At 43.3% G+C, this 11767-nt stretch overlaps 1 protein-coding gene across 6 annotated transcripts in view; it reads left to right on the forward strand.

Moving 5' to 3' along the window:
- PRPSAP2 (phosphoribosyl pyrophosphate synthetase associated protein 2) overlaps window positions 1-10608 on the forward strand; it is a 598092-nt gene extending 587484 nt beyond the window's left edge. For all 6 annotated transcript variants that reach the window (XM_085628991.1, XM_085628988.1, XM_085628989.1 and 3 more), the window contains exon 11: window positions 9519-10608. In XM_085628991.1, the coding sequence (XP_085485117.1) occupies window positions 9519-9677 (159 nt within the window). In that variant the 3' untranslated portion in view covers window positions 9678-10608. The remainder of the gene's footprint in view (window positions 1-9518) is intronic.
- The last annotated feature ends 1159 nt before the right edge of the window (window positions 10609-11767 follow it).

Below are 11767 nucleotides of genomic sequence, written 5' to 3' on the forward strand. Positions count from 1 at the left end.
GCTTGAGGTCCTCCTCCGGCAGCGGGACTCGTGGACTCCTCCCCCAGGGGGCGTCTTGACTGGGGCTTAAGGAAGTAACACCTCTCACCTACCCCCACCCTCAAGGGACTTCCCGTGAGGTGAGTTTCACTGAAAAACTTCTCCTGGGGCACTTCCCAGCTTCTCGTTCTGCCAGGCGCCCCCGTCACTGCCGACCGCAGCGCGACTTGCGGGAGCGCAGCGACGGCTCCGTCAGTTACTTCCGCCGCTCCTGATGCAGCGCGACTCGTGAGGGGTGCGGCCTAGTCTGCAGAGAGGGGCGGCGCTTCCTTGAGGGCCCGGCTCACGTGACCCAGCGTCAGTTTCCAGGCCAGCCCCCGACTCAACTTCCCGGCTTCGGCCTCCTTAGTCAGCTGGTCGGCGCGTTGTCAGCTCCCCTCACAGCTGACACGCGTGATGGATGTCGGCAACCCTGGAGAGCCTCGAGCCTCTCATCGAACCCCACAGCACTCTCTCAGGACCCGCAGCTGGGGATGAGGTTCAACGATAGGGCTAGTGCCGGTAAGCGGGGAACAAGGGGGTGTGGCTCACAGTACCCCGGGTGAGCAGATCCGCTAGACCGGGGAATCTCTAGCACTGCTCCTTACCCCTAGCCCACAATGGAGTTCCGTTGATTTGCCACCGGGGGGGGGGGGGGGGGGTTGGGGGTTAGATTCCCGAATGACCACCAAAGAGTCAAGGCAGTCCCAATGGCAAACCCTCCCCGGGATTCCTCTTCAGGCTCTCAGTCTATGCTATGCTAGGGACGCCTGACTAGAGAAGGAACCATGCCTTTCAGAGCTGTCAGCTGATCTCAGGGACCGGTCAAATGGCAAAGGGTGGTGTCACTACGCAGGGGACTCCCGCAGACCCTAGGATCTGTCCACTCCCTTTCAGCGCAACCACCTCTCCACTCAGGTGCCTTACTCCTGACTGACTCCACAGCCCTACTCGATTCTAAAATGGCCGCCCTCCTGCCACCTCTATTTATCACCTTGGGCTGGACTTGCCAGAGGAGTCCAGAAGGTTCTGGAATCTCCCATGGCAGTCATGGCCCGGGTGCTGAGGTGACAGTTGGAGCCACCATTTTGTGAATCCTACCTTCCTCATCTATCTACCTCAGTAGCGCACCTTGCGCCTTTCCCTCATGTGATGAGGAAGAGGCGCCCGGAACCTCTACATCAGCACCTAAAAAGTTTAGTAGACAGAAAAAATGAGGAGGGGGGAAAGGGACAAAAATAATAAAATAAGGAGGGAACTGCCAAAGGGCTGACAGGTCTAACAGAGACCATATACGGACTTTTCTGTGCTTACAGAACCGCTTCTCCGTACAGGCCTCACAATTCTACAGATACTTGCAGCTACGCCACGCCCTGACCACACACATTTCGACGGGTACCACACTTCCTGATTTCAGTCCACCGGAAGCACAGGTCATGATGGGGAATCTTGGGAAGGGAGGCATCTCGGGCACATACCGCACCCTCACGAACAACAGCCCCACATCCCTGGATTTGCTTAGAGGTCGCTGGGAGGGTTGGCTGGGTCCCCTTGAGGATTAGGACTGGCAAGACGCCCTATGGCCCCCAAAACTATCACTACCTCCGCTAGACTCCGACTCATCCAGATCTATTACCTTCACTCTGCATACCTCACCCCAGTGTGACTGCATAGAGCAGGACTGCGCGCCTCGTCCGAATGTACCTGCTGCACCAACCAGCAGATTTCTGTTATGTGGTCTTGCTCCCGCCTTGTAAAATACTGGGACAAGATAGTATCCGAACTCACACACATCTTGGGCTGGCATGTACCTCGCAACCCTATGCGCCTCCTCCTGGGCATTATGGATGGCCTGGACGGCTCCCGGGCTGATAAACTGTTTCTGGGGACGGCCATCATGGTGGCCAAACGGTATATTGCCATGGCCTGGACACAACCCGACCCCCCACAATAGCTAAATGGCTCTGAGATGTGGACTGGTGCGCCGCTCAAGAGAAACCATTATGTGAAGCCAGGGGATGCCCGGCCAAGTTCCAAAGAGTATGGGGTAAAGGGACAAATCAAATGGGTTGGTGGGATCCGTGAGGATGGACTCTTGCCTTTGGTAGCCTGCTTCTTCGCATTATGTGGAGTGCTCAATTGTTGTGCTTACAGTATTACTTTGATACCAAGACCCCCATTATGTCTTATCTACAAACCTGTAATTGTGCTGTCCTTGCTAATCTATTTTCTTGTTTCCTAAAAATCAATAAAGTTGATTATAAAAAAAAGTCACAGAAGGATGTGAAGGGGGCGGGGAGAGATGTGGAAGCAATTCTGCATCTTCCCCCACCCTTTTTGCAAAAAAAAAAAAAAAGAATCCTCCAGTGCTTGCACCAAATGATCCTTTTCAGCCATCCCCAGTGTCGGCCAATGGCTAACAGACACTCTGGGGAGGGTGTGGCCGACACTTGCACGAAAGGGGTTAAGTGAAAGGGAAAAAAGAAATCAACATACTATAGAAAACGCAATCTTGTATCTTAAGATATCTCAAAACTAAAACTGTATTCTGAATTCAACATTTTCAATCTTTTTGAATAGCATGGTTTATTTTTCAAATATTTGTAACAATTTTTTCTCTGGAAACTCACAACGGAATTTAAAAAGTATAAGGAAGTTTAAAGGAAAATGCTTGCCAAGGCGTAATTTACTTTCCACAGAACTGAAACTAAAAAAACATGCTCCAGCCATTTGGTCCTCTGCAGTAGTGCTGGGAGCAGATTTACAGGCTGCCAGGAGAAGAGACCGCCCCTATAGAGACTTGTTAATTACACCTTCTGCCTCAAAAGCCAATTGTCAGTACAGCAGCCTGTCGCTCCCCCACCAATGATAAAGCCTATGTATTCCAAGGTTTGAGCTATTGTGAAATATGTCATGCGCAATAAAACACAAAAAACAACTCTTAAAATATGCTCTTTAGTCACACCATGGAAATATATATACTGTTACTCTGCTTTTACAGACAAGTTGGGTGGGCTGTAAAGCAACACTGAGTGTGAGTATTTGAAGAAAGTGAGGGCAATAACCAGGGGTGGAACAGAGAAAAAACATGCATTTTCAGAAAATGCTGAATCTAAAAGAAAAAGGTTCCCTATGTGTGAAGTGCAGATTACAAGTCAACCAGTCAAACAAAAGGGAAGAAAAGTGTGCCATCAAATAGAAAGTAAGAAAATTAGTTGACAATAAAGCAAACCAACAGTAAGCAATGTTCGAGCTCTAAGCTCACGATTGTTTTTTTGCATGGTCCTCATGAGGCTTTTTCCTAGAGATGGCTAAAAGCTGTACGGTAGGCAAAACCTAAACAAGCATTTGCAATGCAATAGGTCTTGCATTTCGAGAATTTGAGCTATTGCCATAGTAACTGACAATGTCTTTTATTTATATGTTTTGAAAACCTGTAAGCGGTGCCTAAATACGCACTTTGTACTTGTAGTCCTTGCTTATGAACAGCAAGGCTGGCAGTAAGAGAGGCGCAGTTACTGCCTGCCTTGCTTCTCATAAGCAACGACTATAAGTACAAATACAATTAGTAGCTTTGAAATGTGACAAAATAATTATTATATTAATTCCAGATTAGGTTGTACTCTGTGGAGCCGATGAAGGCAAATTTATAGAAGGTCTATTATAAATGAGATGTGGTAGGTGCAGTACAGCAAGCTGCGCCTAGAGGTCCCTAGTGAGTAAGGCACCGTCACTGCTTGTCTAGGTGCAGTACCGCAAGCTGCGCCTAGAAATCTCTAGTGAGCATGATAAACTTTGAAGATATGGTAAATCCACCCTACCCATAATTCATTGCATGCAAGACTACCACGAGCACATTCAAATAGCTATGTCCATGTATACAATTAGTTGCTTTGAAATGTGACAAAATAATTATTACATTAATTCCAGATTAGGTTGTACTCTAAGTGGAGCAGATTAAGGGAAATTTATAGAAGGTCTAATATAAATGTGAGATGTGCTAGCAAGTAAAGTAACCACTGCCAACCTAGTTTAGGACTAAGTGAGTGTCCTGTCTGAAGGCCTTTAAGAAAATAGTGTCTTGAGGCTGTAATTAAAACCTAGGGCGTAACAACACATGTAATAGGGGGTGTCCTCATGGGAGGTTACAAGAAGAGACAATGCAGGTACTAAGGAGGGACTACAAAGCTTAATGAACATTGAAAAGCCACCATTTACAAAGGACAGGAGCCATTTAAAAAGATGGGTGGGAAGTTGGCGGAGTTTTATCCACATATCCTGAATACAGCATGTCTCGAAGAGACGGCGCAAGCGCTGCCTAGGCGAGACCTAAAACGAGGGCAATTTTATGAGTTTTTGGCTAGGGAAAATTCTTAATGGCGAAACAGCAGCCCATTACTCCTATCGTGAGTCAAGGATATATTTTGTTGGCAATATTTCTGCGGGAAGTGCCCCTTCATTTTCCAGTCAAGAACCCCGATCGCAGGTACCTGAGCTTCATGAGGAGACTCCCAGTTCTTCCCTTTGGCCTGAAGTTGGCTCTACGGGCATTTATGAAATGTCAGATGATCCAGCGGTCCATCTACACGGTGAAAGGTTTTGCATTCTAACCACAACGTTATATAAGCTGTAGTTTTCAAGAACTTTTATGGCCTTTTTAGTTTTTTTTACATAGCGCAAGGTGCATATGAGTTTTTATAAACGTATCTTAATTTGTCATAATGTAATGTAAATAAACTTGTATATCTCACGATTACCGGAGGGTGTCTTGGCACTAGCGTTCTAAAAAGAAAACCACCAGAGCCTAACTCAGAGCTGATAATATTATTTATTTGTGAGAAAAGCCAGGGTTTGAGTGTTTTTCAGAACTGCTGCAAATTTGGTTGAGATCGTAAGGTTAACGGCAAAGTATTCCAGGGTTTGCTAGCACAAAAGGAAAAACTCCTGCCGCCCCATCTTGCTTTATTTATTCTGGGAACAACCACTAGTCTGGTGCTTTGAAATAAATCCTTTCCCTAACTGGAAGACAGTGGAGGTACTTCAAGGACTGAAAAATAGAGGCAAACTTTGGAATTTTCAAAAGCAGCATGGCAGAAAAGATTGAAGTTTTTTCAACAAACTAGTCTGAGAGCCCATGTACAGGGCATTACAATAACTGATCCTTGTAATGACAAGTGCCACAATTACCTTTTTTTGTAATTCTAAAGGTATGAAAGGAAAATCTCCTTTAGAGCCCTAAGCAGGAAGAAACCAGAGGAGGTGGTTTGATTCATGTTTTCTGAAAAACATAGTTTGATGTCAAATACGACTCCCAGATTTTTGCCTTTTGGAGTGGGGAGAGCGGGAAGACTCTTATAATCCCCTTTTAACAGTTATTTTAGTGACTAGATAGACTATGTAATCATTTATTTCCTTCACTTTATCATTCAGTCCCCCAATAATAAAACATTTCTAAACGTGGACAAATTTCCTTATCTCTGCACACTGTCTGCTTTCCATTGATTAGTAGGCACTTGTATCACTCTGAGGCATACGGTATGTTACTCCTACACTCAGGCAGCTTGTGGGTATAAATATGATGCAAAATAAAGTTAATCCCTTAATAGTTAGATGTAGAAATGAATTAGTTTTAGGATCATGTTTCGTTTCTGTATATGATTTCATTTGGATGTTAAAATGTCTTGTTTTTCCCCATCAAGTTGAATCCCATACATTACTCATAGCACACCCACTTGATATTGCTGCAAGTCACATGTCTGAACTGGGGTGGCAGAGTGGGCTAAAGAACGGTGATGGATCAAACCCAGATCTGTTGACTGGGTGTGAGTGTTTGATTGGTTCTGATTCTCCGTCCATCACCACCCCCTTTTGTACCGCTTTGTCCGCCATAAGTTGGCAGGGTATGCTCAGACGTGAGTCCCTTGCTCACTTTGCCACTGGATTCAAGCAAGCCTGGCTGAAGACGGCTGAAATGCCAGAAACCGGTCCTAGGAAGCTTGTTTCCGGTCCAGGGAAGGCATGGCTTGTCAGTTCGGGCTGGACTGTTCCCATGAGGCACAGGGTCAGACTGATTTGCATATTGGCCATGTCTGAACTGGGGTGGCAGAGTGGGCTAAAGAACGGTGATGGATCAAACCCAGATCTGTTGACTGGGTGTGAGTGTTTGATTGGTTCTGATGCTCCGTCCATCACCACCCCCTTTTGTACCGCTTTGTTCGCCATAAGTTGGCAGGGTATGCTCAGACGTGAGTCCCTTGCTCACTTTGCCACTGGATTCAAGCAAGCCTGGCTGAAGACGGCTGAAATGCCAGAAACCGGTCCTAGGAAGCTTGTTTCCGGTCCAGGGAAGGCATGGCTTGTCAGTTCGGGCTGGACTGTTCCCTTGAGGCACAGGGTCAGACTGATTTGCATTTGGCCATGTCTGAACTGGGGTGGCAGAGTGGGCTAAAGAACGGTGGTGGATCAAACCCAGATCTGTTGACTGGGTGTGAGTGTTTGATTGGTTCTGATGCTCCGTCCACCACCACCCCCTTTTGTACCGCTTTGTTCGCCATAAGTTGGCAGGGTATGCTCAGACGTGAGTCCCTTGCTCACTTTGCCACTGGATTCAAGCAAGCCTGGCTGAAGACGGCTGAAATGCCAGAAACCGGTCCTAGGAAGCTTGTTTCCGGTCCAGGGAAGGCATGGCTTGTCAGTTCAGGCTGGACTGTTCCCTTGAGGCACAGGGTCAGACTGATTTGCATTTGGCCATGTCTGAACTGGTGTGGCAGAGTGGGCTAAAGAACGGTGATGGATCAAACCCAGATCTGTTCACTGGGTGTGAGTGTTTGATTGGTTCTGATGCTCCGTCCATCACCACCCCCTTTGTACCGCTTTGTTCGCCATAAGTTGGCAGGGTATGCTCAGACGTGAGTCCCTTGCTCACTTTGCCACTGGATTCAAGCAAGCCTGGCTGAAGACGGCTGAAATGCCAGAAACCGGTCCTAGGAAGCTTGTTTCCGGTCCAGGGAAGGCATGGCTTGTCAGTTCGGGCTGGACTGTTCCCATGAGGCACAGGGTCAGACTGATTTGCATATGGCCATGTCTGAACTGGGGTGGCAGAGTGGGCTAAAGAACGGTGATGGATTAAACCCAGATCAGTTGACTGGGGGTGAGTGCTTGATTGGTTCTGATGCTCCGTCCATCACCACCCCCTTTTGTACCGCAAGTCACACTTTGGTCTATGAGGTGCAAGAGTGGATTAGAAAAAGGGTACATGCTGATCACCTTTTGGGCTCCTTCTGGAAGCATAAATGGCTCTAATGGAATCACTCATACCAGGTCAGGGATGGTGTAATTAGCCATACCAGATTTTTGCCTCTGAAAGGCCAGTAGGTCAGAGACTAAGTCAGTGATATGCTAGGTTCAGCTTTGTGTCCCATATGTTGGGAACATCCTGGAATGGCATTTAGGCAAAGAGAATTAATACAAATGTCCAGTATAGTTAGTCTCTTGCCCAACCTTTGATTACTGAAGATCATTGGGGCAGAGGTTGCATCAGTTCAGTGTGAAGCTGGTAGGTGAGGAGCTTGAGGTATTACTCCCATCTGACGAGTGCCTCTGGGCAACTGTTAAAGCTTGGGTTCATTAAGGCTGGAATGGCTTAGATGGAATTTGTGTAATGTGTACAATAAGTTTAAAGCAACCACTCTATATCCTTCAGGATGATGAAACTACTTTGCCATGCCCCAGCAACGAAAGGTCTATTCTGATTAAAACAAAATAGTTTAACGTAAAATGGATGAAAATGAAGCACTAAAGGTAAAAAGTTGAATATAAAAGTAATTCGATGTGGTCTATCGAAAAAAAAAAAAAGTTTTATTTTTTTTAAACTGTTTTTATTTGAAGTTTTGTTATCTTCACATTACCCAACATTAAGCACAAATTACTTCTACATGTTGGAGTAAATTGCAGACATTTGCATATATTGCCATTATCAACTCTATACCATTGAGGGACATATCACTTAATCAGGGCAAAATACATATATTTGTCTGAACTCCAATTGTGCGCCTTCTCATGTGGTGATTGAATTCTTTACGCTAACATCTGTGTACCATTCAAGGGGGTCGCTTGTCTGATGGAAACTGCAGCCTTTTAGTGAGTTTTTGCCACAGGTCCAGATCTTCTTTAATTTTCTCATCTTGATAGTGTCATTAGATTCTCTTCCGCTACACACCATGCTCCTATAACTTCTCTCCAGAGGTCTACTTTGGGGGCATTTGGACCCCGCCAGTGTATAGCAATTCCCCTATGTGTCAATAATAGTGTTAAGTGAACAAACGTAGGTATTTTATTCTTGGACCTGCTTGCCCCCACCCTCAGCATGCACATCTTTGGAGTATTTTGCAGTTCTATATGTAATCACTCGTGGTAGGAGTCCACCACCTTTGTCCAATATGCTTGTACGAGTGGGCATTTCCATGTCAGATGGAAGTACATAGGAACTGCCTCCTGACACGTTGGACAGTTCTGTTATTTTGTGTGATCTATTTTGTGAAACATCGCAGAAGTGATGTAAGTCCTAGTTTATAAATTAAATTGTATTAATTGGGTCTATAATGGTGGCCGTATGTATTCGTGCATGTGTCTCCTCCTGATTATGTACAATATCCATCAAAATCTAATTTGTTGAAAGTGTTTTAGGGATACAACATAGAGATCTTATTAAAGCCATTAGATACATGCTCATCAACACACAATTTTTTTGGTATTCCCCATTAGAAATAATTCTCTCCAAACATGTTTTTGAGTTTTAGCTACACTTGGATCATCACCGAAACTATCCTTATTTTTGTTCTCACTATCTTTCCTCGGGGCTTAGACATGCGACATTTCGTAAGGGCATAAAGAACATTTATACAGTGCCTCACAATGGTTGTGTAGTTGAGGCAAATTTTCCCCAAGGAAATTAGCATTTTTTGTGTGCATTTATATTTGTGGCTGATGGTTGGCGTGAGCTCTGAACTGCATTTACTAAGTGACTGGTAAATTAATGAAGATAACGAAGCTAGGCATTTGATACTGTACTGTAAGTGGGGAGAATCATCCCTACTCTGTAGGCGCCAACATGCTGCACTTCTGCTTTGGATAAAAGTAGAGGAAGCATCACCACAATGTTTGATAAAAACAACAGAACATGTCAAAGAAATAAATCTTTCTTTTCTTTGCTGATATCTCATTACATTTTCACTTCTTACTGTTTTTTTGTTTTAACATTTTTTTTAACTCTTGTTATGACCGTGTGTCTTTAGGCAATAAACTGGACTGGGAAGGACATTGGCCAACTTTTGCACATGCTTTGCTGTATCTTTAACATAAACCCATTTTCCGTAGCTGTAAATGTCACCATCCAAGTGCATCATTTAACAAATGATAAAAGATACAAGCTATAGAGAGGACTTTGCAGTTAAATTTCTTATACAGTCTTGTAACACAAGCTTTTCTGCTTCTCTGAACAGGTGGTGGTCACCAACACAATCCCACATGAAATCCAGAAGCTGCAGTGCCCCAAAATTAAGACTGTGGATATCAGCATGATTCTGTCAGAAGCAATCCGCCGGATTCACAACGGGGAGTCCATGTCTTACCTTTTTAGGAATATAGGAATGGATGATTGATTATTAATTATGTCGGTTTTTTTAAGACTATACCAAGGGCCAAACTGGAAGAGTACGAGGTATCTGAAGTATCATGCTTAACCTTAATATTTCACAAACGCCATCCTTTTTTTTTCTTTCTTCCAGGCTAGAACTTTTTCCAATTGAATTAGATACCACATAGCATATTTTTTTCATTAATGCAATTTTTTGAACAAAAACAAATATCACACAAAAGAGTAATTCTTATTTGCTTTTTGTTTAGATGCACTATTAAGATGAATGCACTAAATCAGAGTTCCTCCTATAAAGGGCAGCGGTGCCCCAAAACTTTTTTCAGAGCCTTAGACAGTAGTGAAAACATAGCTGATCTTCTGCATTCAGTTCTGAGTGTGGTCATATTGAAAGTATAGCTGATCTATCCTTTACATTCAATCCTGGGTGCAGTCACATTCAAAGCATAGCTCATCTCTTCATCCTTTGCATTTAGACCTGAAAGGAAATATTTTAAAAATATTAACTTTGAGTATTTGCTGGTTCACTCTTTGTGCAGTATGAATGGCATGCCTAGGATGGCCACTTCCTGTCTTCGATCTGGTTATTTTAAGCTGCATTTTAAACGTATCTAGGCCTTAAAATAAATCGGAGCAGCCGTGGTCGCTCAAAGGGGGGCCTTATATTATTGAAATATATTTTTTGTTTCTGTTGTTAATCTTTAAGCAAGACATTCCTTTCCCTAACATATTCTGTTCATAAATCTTTCAATAAGGAGCTTGAATGAAGTACAAGTTTGCTGTACATCTGCATTTTCAGAGCCAAAAAAATAGGGTTGTACGCCGTATGTGAATATTTGTTCAAGTGCTTTTGTAGATCAGCATATGAAATATGCACTCTTATTTATTTTCTGCAAAGAAAACAAAAGAAATAAAGAATAATTGTTTTGTGTGTTTTATTTCTATTTTTTATTGTCTGTTTTCAAGACCATGGCTAGTAAGAAAATACAGTCCTCTTTTTCTAAAGTATATTTTTCAGCCACAGTTGATGTTGAACTCTTATAGCAACAGAATCATGAAAGAGAAAAGGGCATTTGGTGCTTTGGGGTGTAAAATAACTTATAATATTGAATCCCTTTTGAAACACATCTGTGTTTTTTAATCCTTTGGAGTTGGACAAAATGAGTGCCATTAGTGTTAATATTGTGCAAGTTGCAATTCAGCTTTTTGTTTCCTCTGTATTGTAGCCAGCATTTAGAAAATCCCTATAAAATTAGTCCCTAGTAAGCAGTGGAGAAATATTTTTGAGGAAGGCACTGGATGAACATGAGTTTATGGTCAATACTTAGTCATTCTTAACCAAAAAGTATTTTCCTAAATTAAAGAATTGTTGATTGAGAGAATGTAGTCAAATTTTTATAATAAAAGAACAACTATTAACAACAATGTAGCATGCCAATTTCATGCTGGATGAAGAAACTGAAACCTAGGAAACTTCCTATTCCAAAGCCCTGCACTGCATTTCTGAGTGACATTTCCCATTACACTGGTACGATAAATAATACAGTATGGTATGTTGGGTTGGCTGTTGGACCTTGACTCGAATATTGCCCTGCTTCATATTACGCACTTAAATTAAAATAAGATTGGTTTCTTCACTAGAGGCCTATTGTTGTCTAAGAGGAAAGTTGCAGGGAAGTGGTAAAGTAGGCTCTATTCACAAATTTGGAGGTAGGCAAGTGTGTCCGATCAATTTATGGCTCTGGGGATCCCTGGGTAGGGGTCACGGGGCTGTCCACACAAATTTGCCAGAATTTGGACTGATTGGCAGGCCTACAGATATATTGCCGTTATTCACACAAGGAGTCAAACTAACTAATGTTTAAAACTGCTTGCACATCCAGGTGATGTGTCTCACTGATTATGTATGTATTACTGCACAATAATTTATTGAGGTTGATATGAGTTTTTACAGCCATGATGCTATTCGTATGCCGTATCCTGGAGCTTTGTTAACTCCAATAGTAATTGCCGACATACTTCTTAAATCCAAAACTCTACAAATTTCTTGTATTTCAATGTTAATATCATGATTCGCGTACAGTATGCTCCCTATGA

Source organism: Triturus cristatus, chromosome 10, assembly GCF_964204655.1.
Source record: "Triturus cristatus chromosome 10, aTriCri1.1, whole genome shotgun sequence".
NCBI classification, from domain to species: Eukaryota; Metazoa; Chordata; class Amphibia; order Caudata; family Salamandridae; genus Triturus; species Triturus cristatus.